General features: G+C 47.0%; 1 protein-coding gene across 1 annotated transcript in view; it reads left to right on the forward strand.

The window, feature by feature from the left end:
• Nucleotides 1–16791, forward strand: part of tiam2a (TIAM Rac1 associated GEF 2a) — a 144119-nt gene that overhangs the window by 41261 nt on the left and 86067 nt on the right. Inside the window, exons 2-3 of the mRNA XM_070890980.1 lie at nucleotides 9515–9598; nucleotides 16140–16187. Of these exons, the coding sequence (XP_070747081.1) occupies nucleotides 9515–9598; nucleotides 16140–16187 (132 nt within the window). The remainder of the gene's footprint in view (nucleotides 1–9514; nucleotides 9599–16139; nucleotides 16188–16791) is intronic.

Raw genomic sequence — 16791 nt, forward strand, 5'->3', positions numbered from 1 at the left:
ACTTACATTCCCTTCCAAGTTGTCTACTGCACTCTCTTAATTTCTGAACCCCTTGCCATATTAGTTTAACTGTGCACAGTTTTAGTTAACCTCCATGAAGCTGTGGCACCAGTTTTGTTGGTGTCGGCCGTTCCTTCGGTGCAGCTCATTGCTGCCCAGATTGGTCCCAATGAATAAAGATTCTAAACTTTCCTCCGATACCACGCCTCTAGCTATACATTTGTCATCTTCATCTGGATGTTCCTGTACTGGCTAGCACACTGATATTATTCCTGAGATTAATGCCTTTTAATATCCTGCTTTTTAATTGACTTCCTATCTTCTGGAACTCTTTTACAGGATCTGAATCCTATTTTTTCTTTCTTTGTGGTCAACATGAATCACAACTTCCAGCTGATCCGTCTCTTCCTCCCGTCTGTTCACTTGATTTGTATGCTCATTATCTGGCACCAGTTAGCAATATTCCTGTCAGTTTTTTGGGGCCCCTTTATGGGTGCAGCCCATTCAAAATACTGTGGATACATAGGTCTTCCTATTTAACAGCCGGTGAGCCGGCTGCGCTGGAGCTGCAGCACGCTGCGCGGGAACATTGCCTGTGAGGCAGTACACCATTCAGAACTATTTACTCTCCCTGCTGAATCTCCCACTCTCTCAAACATTCAGTATTGAAAACTTATTGCGAAGGCAATGCCACCAGCGTATCCCTGCACTTCCTTTCTGCTTTTCCCACCTCGATGGATGTTCATCCGTTTCCATTCCTTATCCACTACTTCTGTCTGTTTCTGGGGTGACCACTTGGAAAATGTCTCCAACTCCTGTATGTGACTGTTGCTCAAGCTCACAATGAACTTGGGAAAGCAGCTGGAGACACTTCCAATAGGTCCGATTGCCCTAGATATTCGAGCCATTTGAAAGCTCCCTAGCATATAACATCTAAAAATTGTGTAGGTGCTGCCTGCAAGTCACAGTACACTTCTTAGAGTTGTCAAGTTTCTGACTTCAAAGGTGAGCAAAGACAGGCCTTCCTCCTAATAAGGGAATAGTGAGATGTAAAATAAGGTAAAATCTTCAGTAGATTATCTTATGGATCACTATACTCAGTCAGTCTGCACATATTGTAAGGAAGTGAAGTTTTTGAAGTATATATGACATGTATATGTTTCCTTACACTCCTGTAGCAATACTTCCATAATTTTACATATCAGCCCCACTCTATTTTTTTCTTATACCCAAGCTGAAATGTGGAGCATGCAGACCCACAAGTTTCATGTGTTTTGGAATGGGTTTTATTTCTCTTGCTTTTTTATTTTTATGCTTTTGTTTTCATATGTTTGTTGCTAGTCTGTTGCATGTTAAGTTTTCTGCAATCTTAGCTTTCTTTCTTTATTCAACTGTTCCTTACTTAAGGGAAGAAATAAATAAAAACATATGGTATGCATAATATAGGAAGAATAACATAAATTAGTAAGGAACATCACCAAATAATTTGACATTACAGGTACTGTTTTAATCTTCCCCTTGACTAAAGAATTTTCTATCATGGGGAGCAGATCTTCAAGAAATGTTAAGACTTATGAGTGAATATAAAAGGAAAAGGCTTTGGCGATTGAGTGTTGATACCTTACAAGCCTGGGCAAACAAGATCTCTTTTAAGTATACAATTAACAGACTGTAAAAATGACCAAACTCCATATACCAGTTAAAGGGAAAATAAATTCATTTAGAAAGAAGATGTTGGTCAAGATGAACCGACAATATGTATTTGTGCAGTTAACCTACTTGGTTCATTAAGTATCCTTACTAGACCTAGGTTGCTTATTGTTATATTGGAATACATAAGAACATAGAAATAGGAGCAGGTGTAGGCCATACGGCCCATCAAGCCAGCTCTACTATTCAATAGGAGCATGGCTGATCTTCTACCTGAACTCCACTTTGCTGCCCTATCCCCATATCCTATGATTCTCTTGGCACCCAAAAATCTATTAACCCGTCTTGAAAATGCTCATCAACCAAGCATCCACAGCCCTCTGGGGTCGAGAATTTAAACGATTCACAGTCCTTTGAGTGAAGAAATTTCTTCTCATCTCAGTTCTAAATGGCTGACCCCTTACCCTGATACTATGACCTCTCGTTCTAGACTCTCGAGCCAGGGTAAACAGCCTCTCAGCATCTACTTTGTCAAGCCCTCTAAGAATGTTATTGTTTCATTGAAATCGCCTCTCCTAAACTAGAGCATAAAGGCCTATTTTACTCCATCTCTCCTCATAGGACAGCAGCCTTATCCCAGGAATCAATCTCGTGAACCTTCGCTGCACCCCATCTAAGGCAAATATATCCTTCCTTGGGTAAGGAGTCCAAAACTCTACACTGCTCCAGCTGCGGTCTCACCAAAGCCCTGTAAAATTGCAGCAGGAATTCCTTACTCTTATAGTTCAACCCCCTTGCAATAACAACCCCATTTGTCTTCCTAATTGCTTGCTGTACCTGCATGTTAACTTTTTGTGAATCATGTACAAGGACCCCCAAATCCCTTTGAATGCCAATAGTCATTAGTGTCTCACTTTAAAAAAAATATATATATATTCTGCTTTTCCATTCTTTTAACCAGAATGGATAACTTCAGACATCTCCACATTATAATCCCATCTGCCACCTTCTTGCATGATCATTTAACTGATCTATATCCCTTTGCATTCTCCTCACAGCTTACTTTCCCACCTCACTTTGTATCGTCAGCAAACTTGGATATATTACATCTAAGTGATTGATATAGATTGTAAATAGCTGAGGCTCAAGCATTAATCCTTGTGGCACTCCACTAGTTAGTACCAATCTCAAAATTACCCATTTATTTCTACTCTGTTTTCTGCTTGTTAACCAATCCTCAATCCATGATAGATTACTCCCGATCCCATAAACCCTAATCTTGTATAACAACCTCTGGTGTGGCACATCAAATGCCTCCTGAAAATCCAAATACACTACGTCCACTAGTTCCCCCTTATCTATCATGCTAGTTAGACCCTCAAAAAAACTCTTATGAAAGGGAAATCGTGTTTGATAAATTTATTATGACCATGTTGACTCTGCCTAATCGTATTGTGATTTTCCAAGTAACCTGTTACCACGGTCCTTGATAATAGATTCTAGAATTTTCCCTACTACTGGTGTCAGGCTAACTGGTCTATAGTTCACCTGTTTTCTCTCCCTGCTTTCTTGGAACTGTGCCATTAATGTTAATGCAACCTGGTTCAGTAGGAAAAATAATGATTTCTTGAGAATTTTTTTGTTATTATTTGTTACGGGATGTGGGTGTCACTGGCAAGGCCAGCATTTATTGCCCATTCCAAATTGCCCTTGACAAGGTGGTGGTGAGCTGCCTTGAACTGCTGCTGTCCTTGTGGTTTAGGTACTCCCACAATGCTGTTAGGGAGGAAGTTCCAGGATTTTGACCCAACAACGAAAAACAGTGATATATTTCCAAGTCAGGATGGTGTGTAACTTGGAGGGGAACTTGCAGGAGATGGTGATCATGCCTTTCTAGGTGGTAGAGGTCACGGGCTTGGGAGGTGCTGCTGAAGCCTTAGCGTGTTGCTGCAGTGCATCTTGTAGATGGTACACACTGCAGGCACGATGTACCAGTGGTGGAGGGAGTGAATGTTGAAGGTGGTGAATGGGGTGCCAGGTGCTTTGCCCTAGATGTTGTTGAGCCTCTTGAGTGTTGTTAGAGCTGCACTCATCCAGGCAAGTGAAGAGTATTCCATCACACTCCTGACTTGTATCTTGTAGACGAAAGAAAGAAAGAAAAAGACTTGGATTTATATAGCGCCTTTCACGACCACCGGATGTCTCAAAGCACTTTACAAAGTGCTTTGAGATGTCCGGTGGTCGTGAAAGGCGCTATACAAGTACTTTTGGAGATGGTGGAAAGGCTTTACACAAGAACATAACATAAGAAATAGGAGCAGGAGTAGGCCATTTAGCCCTCGAGCCTGCTCTGCCATTCAGTATCATAGCTGATCTGATCTTGGCCTCAACTCCACTTCTCTGTACGCTCCCCATAACCCTTGACACCTCCATTAGTTCAAAAATCTGTCTATTTCTACCTTAAATATATTTAATGACCCAGCCTCCACAGCTCTCTGGGGATAGAATTCCAAAGATTTACGACCCTCAGAGAAGAAATTCCTCCTCATCTCCATTTTAAATGGGCGACCCCTTATAGAAACTAGGTGCAGGAGTAGGCCATTCGGCCCTTCGAGCCTGCACCACCATTCAATAAGATCATGGCTGATCATTCACCTCAGTACCCTTTCCTGCTTTCTCTCCATACCCCTTGATCCCATTAGCCGTAAGGGCCATATCTAGCTCCCCCTTGAATATATCGAATGAACTGGCATCAACAACTCTCTGCGGTAGGGAATTCCACAGGTTAACAACTCTGAGTGAAGAAGTTTCTCCTCATCTCAGTCCTAAATGGCTTACCCCTTATCCTTGGACTGTGTTCCCTGGTTCTGGACTTCCCCAACATCGGGAACATTCTTCCTGCATCTAAGCTGTCCAGTCCCGTCAGAATTTTATATGTTTCTATGAGGTCCCCTCTCATCCTTCTAAACTCCAGTCTCTCCTCATATCTCAGTCCTGCCATCCCGGGACTCAGTCTGGTGAACCTTCGCTGCACTCCCTCAATAGCAAGAACGTCCTTCCTCAGAGTAGGAGACCAAAACTGAACACAATATTCCAGGTGAGGCCTCACTAAGGCCCTGTGCAACTACAGTAAGACCTCCCTGCTCTTATACTCAAATCCCCTAGCTATGAAGGCCAACATACCATTTGTCGCCTTCACCGCCTGCTGAACCTGTATGCCAACTTTCAATGACTGATATACCATGACACCCAGGTCTCGCTGCACCTCCCCTTTTCCAAATCTGCCACCATTCACATAATCTGCCTTCATGTTTTTGCCACCAAAGTGGATAACCTCACATTTATCCACATTATACTGCATCTGCCACGCGTTTGCCCACTTATCTAACCTGTCCAAGTCACCCTGCAGCCTCTTGGTGCCCTCCTCACAGCTCACTGCCACCCAGCTTAGTGTCATCTGCAAATTTGGAGATAGTACTCAATTCCCTCATCCAAATCATTAATGTATATTGTAAAGAGCTGGGGTCCCAGCACTGAGCCCTGCGACACCCCACTAGTCACTGCCTGCCATTCTGAAAAGGACTCATTTATCCTGACTCTCTGCTTCCTCTCTATCCATGTCAGTACATTACCTCCAATATCGTGCTTTAATTTTGCACACCAATCTCTTGTGTGGGACCTTCTCAAAAGCCTTTTGAAAGTCCAAATACACCACATTCTCTCTTGTGCACTCTACCAGTTACATCATCAAAAAATTCTAGAAGAATCTCTGCAGTTATGTTTCAATAAGATCACCTCATTCTTCTAAACTCCAATGAGTATAGGCACAACCTGCTCAGCCTTTTGTTCATAAGACAACCCTTTCATCTCAGGAATCAACCTAGTGAACCTTCTCTGAACTGCTTTCCTTAAATACGGTGACCAAAACTGTACGCAGTACTCCAAGTGTGGTCTTACCGTCGCCTTGTACAGTTGTATCAAGACTTTCCGACTTGGGGGACTCAGGAGGTGAGATGGACTGATTTAACATCTGTAATAAAGGTAACTATATTAATTGATCCTTTTATCAATTGATCTATTCGTCCACCCAAGATGTTGATGCTTCACTAACATCTTTGTTAACAATTTTGCACTACTGTCTTTTCAGTTTGCTGTGCTCATTTCACGGTTACACCAATATTTGTAATTTTCATCACTTATTTTTACTCAAGTATTTCTTGTAAAGAAGTAAAGTGGGTTAGACAAATATTCCAACAGAATCATCAGTTTTTGATATTTATTCAGTAGTCAGTGAAACCTGTTCATATTGCTTACCTTTGGATTGATTCCTCATTATTCTAAGCTAAGATCAAATAATGGTTGTAGGATATTGTTAGAAATGATTTTTGCTATCATCTTTAAATGATTTCATTGTAATTATAAGGGTTTAAAGTAATATTACTAATTTCTTACGTGAAGAGCTTTGAGATGTTTCTAAGAGCTTGTGATAAGGGGCTATGTAAATGCACAAGTTTTCTTTCAGTAAAATATTCTGTTCACAGCTGTACCCATAACAACTTTAGTAGGTCTGCAGTCTTCATTTATACCTTTTGTCAGAATGACCTGAATGGTCCCACAGATTTAGAACTAGCGCTGTCCTGAGAGGCACTCGGCGACGACACATTAGGTAGAACACTTTACCTCTGAGATCTGACTTTAAATCCAACACAGACTGGTTAGATGAAAGCCTCCTCTTTCAGTTGTCACCATAAAGTGGTCCCTCGTATCGAGGATGACTTGCTTCCACGCCAAAAAGGGATGAGTTCACAGGTGTTTCAATGAAGGACCTAATATTCCAGGTCCCGAACTACATGTTGAAGGGTGGAAGATGCCTGTGCATGGATTTTTTCAACGTGTGATTGCCTTTGAACACCAGCCACCACATAGGCTTGACAGAGCCAGGTCTTGGTCTAGTGGCAAGGATTAACCAAGACGACTGGAGACCAGCTCTGTTGCATGGACCTAGTGCGCGCACACAATGCAGTGTGGACTGGCCCATGCTGCCCCTGGGCCCTCGCCTCTTCTGGGAAACTCACACCTCTCCTGGGCCCCAATCACGTCGCTCCGCGATCACTTGCCGCTCCTGCGCCCCAACCTCGCTTCTCCTGCTATACCTGCCCACGCTCCAATCACCGACCTGGACCTTGGTGACGTCCAATCCAGTCTCCCTCTTCACAGCCATCGCTCTCCAGCACGCGCTGTATCTTGAAGTGGTATTGAAGGCCCCGACCTGCTGATGGTCCTTGCAGGTCGGGGCCGCTGTGCTGAATGCCGGGTCAGGCCGCCGCTGCTCCTTTGAAGGCTCCGACCTGCTGATAGTCCTTGCCGGTCGGGGCCGCTGCACCAGCAGTTGTAAAGGCCAAATGAAAAATTAGTTTGGCAGTTTCTAATGGGTATGAGGCCACAGCACAAAATCACCTATACTGTTTCATCACAGAAAGACCACAGGAGGGCCGGTGTTGAAGCACATTGACAGATGCCACAATGCTATATTTAATCCAGAACGTTTTTTCTGTAAAATCTGGCTATCCGAATTTTCTCGCAGTCTCACTATTTTCGAAACTCTTAAGTAGGTTTGGAAAACAGAGGAGGCATTTAAGTTTGGAACGCAAGATTTTAATGGAAAACTTAAACTGTGTACAGCAAGTTGGAATCTCTGCAATGGCCATGCAGAAGATGCTTCACTTCAGGTTAGGGTGGGAGTACTGTTCAAGGGATTTCTAATCTACATCCAGGCCATACCTACCTGACCTTGGAATGCTGAATACAGAATATGGATTTATTACTTAACATTCTTCAACATGGCTGCCTCCTGTTTTAGTATGTGTATATAGTCACATCAAAAAAATTTTGTGTTCGGTATATTTGCTGAAGCATTGTTACGTAGAAGGCTTTCCCAGGTACAGGTAGAACATCCCGAAACCTCGGGACCGAGGCCATTTCGGGTTTTTCCAGATTTCGGAGGAGAAATCTGATGTCCTGGATCTGGAAACCCCTGAATCGAGTCTCGGGTATTTCTGGATTTCAGAGAAGAAATCCAAGGGGAGTACGTGGGTCAGGTGGGTGTCGGCTCAGGTCACACGTGGGTTAAGTCGGGTTGGCTCGGCTCGGATCTCACATGGGTTAGGTCGGCTCGGGTCTTACGTGGGTCAGGACCATGGGACATTCCGAAAGGCTCAGGAGCAGGTCTGAGTACCCTGTATTTGCGCCGTTTATAAAAAAAAAATGGCCAGTTTTCGGAACAGATTTCTGGAATCCAGATGATTCTTTGCCTTCCATGCGCCATTAAACACAAATGTCTGGTTTTCGGAACAGATTTCTGGATTCTGGGCAACTCTGCTTTTATGTGGCGTTTGAAAAAAAAAAAGTCCGGTTTTCAGAACAGATTTCCGGTTTCTGGACGCTGACTCCTGTGATCTGCCCAATGTCCGGCTTACGGACAATTACCGTTTTTAGAACTACGGATTTCGGACGTTCTACCTGTAGCTGTATCTACGACTAAATTATTTTCCCAATGCATGTGGTGAGTGTCAATTCAATTTAAAGGAGATTGCTAGCATCAATTTCTACCAGTTTGATGTGAATCTCTTGCCTTGAAAATTACATGAGAAAAAGGTGGGAGTTCTTCCAAATTAGTGTAAATAACTCATGGTTCCTGTGATTGTAGTACAGATTCTCAAGTGTGAATTTGAATCTCAAATAGGAACAGTAAACAAAAGTGGCATAATTACATGTATTTATATTTAAAAATGTGGATCAGTATAAATGTAAGTAGCATAATACAATATATTAATGTAATCTGTGTTTGTTGACTTCTTTCTGTAAAGCAAACCAACAGCAAAAAGTGGAATGTAACTTCAACCTGCAAAATGGAAAGAAATATTGTTTATTTTGCACATGACATAATTTTTTGGCTTGAAATTAACTTGTGAAATGCTGCACACTTTCACCTGTTCACCTTCTTAAATATAGACTGGTGCTTTACATTGCAGCACATAAAACAATTAAAAAAAAATCTGAACCTTATTAGCGATTTATATAGTAACTTTACAACTGGCAGTTTCCCCTCTCGTTTCTGTTTGAATGCCTGATCTCTAACTGAATTGAGCCAATATCTCTGCTTCCAATTGGAAGATTGGCTATCAAAAGTATTTCTCCTTTGCAGAGAAAATTAGAGATGTTTGATCTTGTACGACTATTTGTGCAATCTCTAATGAATAAATAATATTTTAAAAATGTATTGTTTGGTGGTGGAATGGGGAGGCAGGAAAAAGTAAGCAGCAATGCCAGATTGTGTTTATGTAATCGGAGGGTATTATACAATTTGTTTCTGAATTTTCATGCTGTTTTTTCTGTAATTTGCTTTGAACCTACTAAAGGTAGAACCACAAAAGAAAATTATGAAAACAATGATATTTCATACACATTTAGTTCAGTGACACAGAAATTCAACGGTTGTACTGCTTTGCACAAGCATACTTCCTTAATCTTTTAAGTGTGACTGCCTCTCCCCCCCCCCCCCCTCCCCATCAGTTGACTTGATAAAAATCCTGTCTGTTCAGTTTCATGTGTTCTGCCATGTCACGGGTTTACAATCACTCGATCTATTAATGAGATACTAGCACGTCATGTAATCTTGTAGGTTACCAGCTTTTCTTATTTTTCTTCATGTTACTGTACTGATTATTTACACAATTCAAGCATTCTCAAAAGTATGGAACCATGAAGTCAGTTGTCAAACAGGAATATCAAGGCGTTTAAGTTTATTTGTTGAAGAATGTTCATTCTTTTCCCAATTCTCACAATTTGTTGTCTTTCTTTTTAGTTGTACTCATTAAATGAGTATAAACCACCTATCTCCAGGGCTAAAATGAACCAGGTGACCAAGGCGGCTATCAAGTCTATTAAGGTAAATTTTTTATTGGAGTCATCCTGTTGCTTGAAAACGGATACAATCTTTGATAGCAACATTACTGTATGATATGTTGCAATATAATTTGATGTGCACATCATCTGTTAAGATAATGGATAACTATAACTGACTTTTAAGTGCCACATAAATGTAAAGTCAGAATTTTAGTTCTTGCTGAGTTTTCTAACTTTACAAAGTTACCAGTATTGACTTGCACACTCACATATTATTCTTTTCAATGTCTAAATTTGTCTAGTCAGGCTTGTGTTTCTTCAGTCCTGTGATGTCCAAATTGTAGTCTGTGAGTTCAATGAATTGGGCCCCTAAAGTCTCGGAAACTTAAAGTACTATTTGTACTTCTAATTTCTTTGTTGCTGTTTTGTCATTTTTATATTCTGTGGACCTGAAGGTTTGAAAAGGATTGTTATGAGTATTTGGTAGATGAATCCTAAAGTGAAGAACCACAATCTATTAGTATTCCCAGCTTGAGATATGCAAATTAATAGGAACCGTGATTTAAGCTTTATATGTGGCTCACCACGCTCAGGAAATGTATCTAAGGGACTCATAACAACAAAAAGCTTGGACAGTACTGTGTCAGTTATAAGGCCAAGTTTCAAATCTGCATGATACGTTCCTTCCAAACAGCTGACACCTGCAGACAATGCTTCCAATGTGTACTGACAAACCAGAATTTCTAACACAGCATAGCCAGTGCCAAACTTGCACTAACTACTTTTGAGGATGTCAAGTTTGATCCTCTTTGCTTTCGAGCCTTGAGTTCTGACTCATTGACGAGCATAGTTTGGGCTCCAAGTTCTAGATCAGACACCAACATAAGTTAGTCAAGGCAGCTTTGCAGAATGGCCCAAGACCACAACAGTGGTGTCAACTTTCTTGTTTATTCAAGGGACCGGGGATTATTAGGGTCCTTTTTTTTTATAGCTCATATAGCCTCTAGTTAAATCACATGAGTACCAACACTTCAATTGTTCTGGTGTCAATTTGCACTGGAACAATAATTGTTTAGGTGACTAAAGCATCAGGATCAATGCATTCTCCTTCGCAAAGAACCAAAGTTCCAATGATAATTGAAATACTCTTCCCATTGTACATTCCTCCTGTATCCGCCTCTGTGCCCGAGTAATAACTAGAATAGGGAATCATAAATTTTCAGATGTGAGATTTTGCATTGTTACATTTGGAAGGAAATTAGCAGGGCAATCTCCTTTTGTTTCCCATGGTACCTCTGAAATTCAATGGAATGATTTTCTGAAACATTTGTTGTCAAGGAACTTTTGACCTTTGAAGCATGTGCTCTGTGTAGAGAGGATAGCAAAATTGCGGTTCAATGGCAAGTTTATGGGCCCAAATTTGGCCAGTACAGAATTCTGGCGCACTCGCAAAAGGTGCGCCGCTTTTGTAGAACTCCAAGGGTGCCAAAAATCTTCGGGCCGAGTTTGACCACTCCCCTGGCTCTCCTCCATGGTGGCGTAGCGTAGCAACTGGATTCGGGGGCGGAGCCAGGTCCCGGCGCTGAAAACAGTGCCAGGACCTCTGCACATGCGCATTAGAGTGTGCACGCATACACAGTAGCTCCGAGCCCCCAGAATCTGAGTGTGAGAGATGCAGGCTGTGTGGGAGGAGCCGCGCTCACCGTCCCTAACCCGGGCCGAATGGCCGGCCGCTGTCTTCCTGCGCTGAGGGCTCCAAGGGACATGTGGGGGGGGGGGGATTTTCCTGTACTTTAATATCTAGCTATCTTTACTAAAAATATACTCTGTTTAATCAGGCTGATAGCACCTACACCCTGTCCAGTCTCGCTACTTGTGATTTAAAAGAAAACTAGCATTCCTATCATAACACTGTCATTTGGAGGCTGCCTGCGCTGATCTCTTAATTCGCCGCAGGGTTTTTCAGAACATACAAAAGTGGCCACTTACTCCAAACTAAGTTAGGCCAGAGTTAAGTTTTAGCTGGCTAAACTTGCTTAAATGGCCAAGTAACGCCCCCTTTTGAAAAAAAAATTGAACTCAGAAAAAAACCTAACTAACTAATTTATGCTGGAGCAACTTAAATGGAGAGAATTGCGATTTTTAAGTTACTGCAAAAAAAATCTAGTTGCTCCAAAAAAAAACGGAGCAACTCCTGGGGAAACTTGGGCCCATAATTCCGAAGGTTTCTGGCCAATCTTTGGCTTGAAGAAAAAAGTTGAAAATGGTACTGTAACTTCAGATAATTAGAACGAAGCCGTAGAATGAAGAATGATGATTGTTAACCTCAAGGATATATTCAGATAGTTGAGGAATGCAGAAAAAGTACATTTCTCAGTAATCAGTTGCTATATAAATGCCAGTTTCTTAATTTTTTCCACTTGAATTTGATTAAGTATGGTGTGCAGTTTGCGAATAACATTTTTGGGCTGTGTTTATTTGCAACACCAGTGGGTTGAACCAGATTTCTGATAAGGTGTGTCTTGTTCTCCAAGGGGACCAATCAGTTTGGCAGATGTGCAATTTGATCCACTCTTGCCACTACCGAAAGTGCAAGTGTAGTTAGCTTTGTGAAGATGCTCTGTTATCTAGTGTTCTGCAATTGTAATTATAGTGGTCCTTGGCTGGTAAAATAAAATACTTTATACTTTAATTAGTGGGTTAGTCACTCCCTTTGAGTTTCATGTTTTGTCCTTCGAGATGTGATAATTCTTTAACTCTGGGATGTTCAGGGTCCGTGTGTGTATCCAAACTTCTGACACACCAGCGAGTTCACAATGGGGAGAGGCCGCTCACCTGCTCAGTGCGTGAGCATGGGATTCACTAATTCATCTGGTTGGAAGAACGGGGTGGAAGAACATGATCCGTCTTCCCATCTGGTTCATGTTCTTTACTCATTTCCCCTGCTTCCCCCACCACCCGCCTTTAGGCCTGGATCATGTTCTCGCTCTCATCACCCCGCCCCCTCGCCCCAGGCCTTTCTCCCCTCGCCCCAGGCCTTTCTCCCCTCGCCCCAGGCCTTTCTCCCCTCGCCCCAGGCCTTTCTCCCCTCGCCCCAGGCCTTTCTCCCCTCGCCCCAGGCCTTTCTCCCCTCGCCCCAGGCCTTTCTCCCCTCGCCCCAGGCCTTTCTCCCCTCGCCCCAGGCCTTTTCTCCCCTCGCCCCAGGCCTTTTCTCCCCTCGCCCCAGGCCTTTTCTCCCCTCGCCCCAGGCCTTTTCTCCCCTCGCCCCAGGCCTTTTCTCCCCTCGCCCCAGGCCTTTTCTCCCCTCGCCCCAGGCCTTTTCTCCCCTCGCCCCAGGCCTTTTCTCCCCTCGCCCCAGGCCTTTTCTCCCCTCGCCCCAGGCCTTTTCTCCCCTCGCCCCAGGCCTTTTCTCCCCTCGCCCCAGGCCTTTTCTCCCCTCGCCCCAGGCCTTTTCTCCCCTCGCCCCAGGCCTTTTCTCCCCTCGCCCCAGGCCTTTTCTCCCCTCGCCCCAGGCCTTTTCTCCCCTCGCCCCAGGCCTTTTCTCCCCTCGCCCCAGGCCTTTTCTCCCCTCGCCCCAGGCCTTTTCTCCCCTCGCCCCAGGCCTTTTCTCCCCTCGCCCCAGGCCTTTTCTCCCCTCGCCCCAGGCCTTTTCTCCCCTCGCCCCAGGCCTTTTCTCCCCTCGCCCCAGGCCTTTTCTCCCCTCGCCCCAGGCCTTTTCTCCCCTCGCCCCAGGCCTTTTCTCCCCTCGCCCCAGGCCTTTTCTCCCCTCGCCCCAGGCCTTTTCTCCCCTCGCCCCAGGCCTTTTCTCCCCTCGCCCCAGGCCTTTTCTCCCCTCGCCCCAGGCCTTTTCTCCCCTCGCCCCAGGCCTTTTCTCCCCTCGCCCCAGGCCTTTTCTCCCCTCGCCCCAGGCCTTTTCTCCCCTCGCCCCAGGCCTTTTCTCCCCTCGCCCCAGGCCTTTTCTCCCCTCGCCCCAGGCCTTTTCTCCCCTCGCCCCAGGCCTTTTCTCCCCTCGCCCCAGGCCTTTTCTCCCCTCGCCCCAGGCCTTTTCTCCCCTCGCCCCAGGCCTTTTCTCCCCTCGCCCCAGGCCTTTTCTCCCCTCGCCCCAGGCCTTTTCTCCCCTCGCCCCAGGCCTTTTCTCCCCTCGCCCCAGGCCTTTTCTCCCCTCGCCCCAGGCCTTTTCTCCCCTCGCCCCAGGCCTTTTCTCCCCTCGCCCCAGGCCTTTTCTCCCCTCGCCCCAGGCCTTTTCTCCCCTCGCCCCAGGCCTTTTCTCCCCTCGCCCCAGGCCTTTTCTCCCCTCGCCCCAGGCCTTTTCTCCCCTCGCCCCAGGCCTTTTCTCCCCTCGCCCCAGGCCTTTTCTCCCCTCGCCCCAGGCCTTTTCTCCCCTCGCCCCAGGCCTTTTCTCCCCTCGCCCCAGGCCTTTTCTCCCCTCGCCCCAGGCCTTTTCTCCCCTCGCCCCAGGCCTTTTCTCCCCTCGCCCCAGGCCTTTTCTCCCCTCGCCCCAGGCCTTTTCTCCCCTCGCCCCAGGCCTTTTCTCCCCTCGCCCCAGGCCTTTTCTCCCCTCGCCCCAGGCCTTTTCTCCCCTCGCCCCAGGCCTTTTCTCCCCTCGCCCCAGGCCTTTTCTCCCCTCGCCCCAGGCCTTTTCTCCCCTCGCCCCAGGCCTTTTCTCCCCTCGCCCCAGGCCTTTTCTCCCCTCGCCCCAGGCCTTTTCTCCCCTCGCCCCAGGCCTTTTCTCCCCTCGCCCCAGGCCTTTTCTCCCCTCGCCCCAGGCCTTTTCTCCCCTCGCCCCAGGCCTTTTCTCCCCTCGCCCCAGGCCTTTTCTCCCCTCGCCCCAGGCCTTATCTCCCCTCGCCCCAGGCCTTATCTCCCCTCGCCCCAGGCCTTATCTCCCCTCGCCCCAGGCCTTATCTCCCCTCGCCCCAGGCCTTTTCTCCCCTCGCCCCAGGCCTTTTCTCCCCTCGCCCCAGGCCTTTTCTCCCCTCGCCCCAGGCCTTTTCTCCCCTCGCCCCAGGCCTTTTCTCCCCTCGCCCCAGGCCTTTTCTCCCCTCGCCCCAGGCCTTTTCTCCCCTCGCCCCAGGCCTTTTCTCCCCTCGCCCCAGGCCTTTTCTCCCCTCGCCCCAGGCCTTTTCTCCCCTCGCCCCAGGCCTTTTCTCCCCTCGCCCCAGGCCTTTTCTCCCCTCGCCCCAGGCCTTTTCTCCCCTCGCCCCAGGCCTTTTCTCCCCTCGCCCCAGGCCTTTTCTCCCCTCGCCCCAGGCCTTTTCTCCCCTCGCCCCAGGCCTTTTCTCCCCTCGCCCCAGGCCTTTTCTCCCCTCGCCCCAGGCCTTTTCTCCCCTCGCCCCAGGCCTTTTCTCCCCTCGCCCCAGGCCTTTTCTCCCTCGCCCCAGGCCTTTTCTCCCCTCGCCCCAGGCCTTTTCTCCCCTCGCCCCAGGCCTTTTCTCCCCTCGCCCCAGGCCTTTTCTCCCCTCGCCCCAGGCCTTTTCTCCCCTCGCCCCAGGCCTTTTCTCCCCTCGCCCCAGGCCTTTTCTCCCCTCGCCCCAGGCCTTTTCTCCCCTCGCCCCAGGCCTTTTCTCCCCTCGCCCCAGGCCTTTTCTCCCCTCGCCCCAGGCCTTTTCTCCCCTCGCCACCAGGCCTTTTCTCCCCTCGCCACCAGGCCTTTTCTCCCGCTAGGCGTATGCGTGGTACCGGTGGCACACATGGTGTTCCACCCCGCCCCCCCCCCCCCCCCCCCCCATCCTTAAGGAGGCAGAACCCGAGAGAAAATTTGAAGCAAAACTTTTGTCCATGTGATACTTTTTTTTCAGACTAAACTTTAATTGAGATTGAAAAAAGCATTACAAATGTTGGTAAAAAGAGAATTAAAAACAAAAAATACTGGAGATTCACAGATAAAAGTTTCAGGTCTAGACATTTTATCAGAGCTGACATCTTAAATGTTAACCTGTCTTTTTCTCTTCATCTAATTGTTTCCTACAATTTTTTTCCAGCTTAATTAAAATGCTTTGAATTAAATTTGGCTGTATTTAAAAACAAAAAATTATTTATGGTAATTAGCAGCTCTTGTTAAGCAGTACGGTTGTTGCTTCTCAAAATTCATATAAAACCTGTTGGAAATATAGAAATATTTGGCCCAAGTTTCCACATGATTTGCGCCTGATTTTTAGGAGCAACTGGTGGAGAACGGACTATCTTAGAAATCGCAATTCTCCACATTTTTTTTTCTGCAGTTCTAGTCAGGTAGAACAGTTCTACTTTGGAACAGAATTTTTTCATCAAAATGGGGCGTGTCCGGCCACTGACGCCTGATTTGAAAGTTTCCACAGTGAAAACGTACTCCAAACTAACTTAGAATGGAGCAAGTGAAGATTTTTGTAGAACTGAAAAAACCTGTTCGACACATTAGAAAATCAGGCGCAGGTTACAAATTAGGCGTCCAGAGCAAGGTGGAGGGGGAGGGAACGGAAGTCATTAAATTCTATAATAAATCATTATTTATACTTATACAAATATTATACAAATAAATCCAACCTGAATAAACATTTCTAAGCAAAGAAAAGATTAAATAAACTATCTTCCTACCTGTGTGAAAGTGCTTCAGGCAGGCCTTTCGGGACCGAAGGCTGAACGGGCCGGCCCGAGACTTCGGGCAGAGCCCGTCCCCAGCACCAGATTTACAGGTAGGTGGCGTTGGGTCGGGGGAGGGGAGGGGGGGAGGGAGGGAGGGAGGGGGGGGAAGAGAAGGGAGGGAGGGGAGGGGGAGGTCAGGTCGGATCCAGTCAGGGGGGAGGGGGGAGGGGGGAGGGGGGTAGCGCGGGTTGGGTCGGGTCCAGTCGGGGGTGGGGGGGGGAGCAGTAGCGCGAGTCGGGGTGGTGGGGGGGGGAAGCAGGAGTGCTGGTCGGGTCCAGTCGTGGGGGGGGGCGCGAGCGGGGGGCGGGGGTCGGGCCGGCGGGGGTGCGGGAGTCGAGTCGGGGGGGGTGTCCAGTCAGCGGGATGGGGGTGGAGCAGGAGCGCGGGGTGGGTCGGGAGGGGCGGAGCGGGGGTCGGGTCCAGTCGGGGGGGGTGGGGGGGGGGAGCAGGAGCGCAGGTCGGGTCCGGGGGGTGGGGTGGGGGGGGAGCAGGAATCGGGTCGGCGGGGGGAGAAGCAGGAGCTGGCTGTGGGGAGGAGCCTTATTCACGCAGCCATTGGACCAGGGCTAGGGGCTGCGTGCTTCGGGCCCCGCCTGGGCGCCTGGAGCTACTGCA

This window comes from Pristiophorus japonicus, chromosome 9 (genome assembly GCF_044704955.1).
Source record: "Pristiophorus japonicus isolate sPriJap1 chromosome 9, sPriJap1.hap1, whole genome shotgun sequence".
NCBI lineage: Eukaryota > Metazoa > Chordata > Chondrichthyes > Pristiophoridae > Pristiophorus > Pristiophorus japonicus.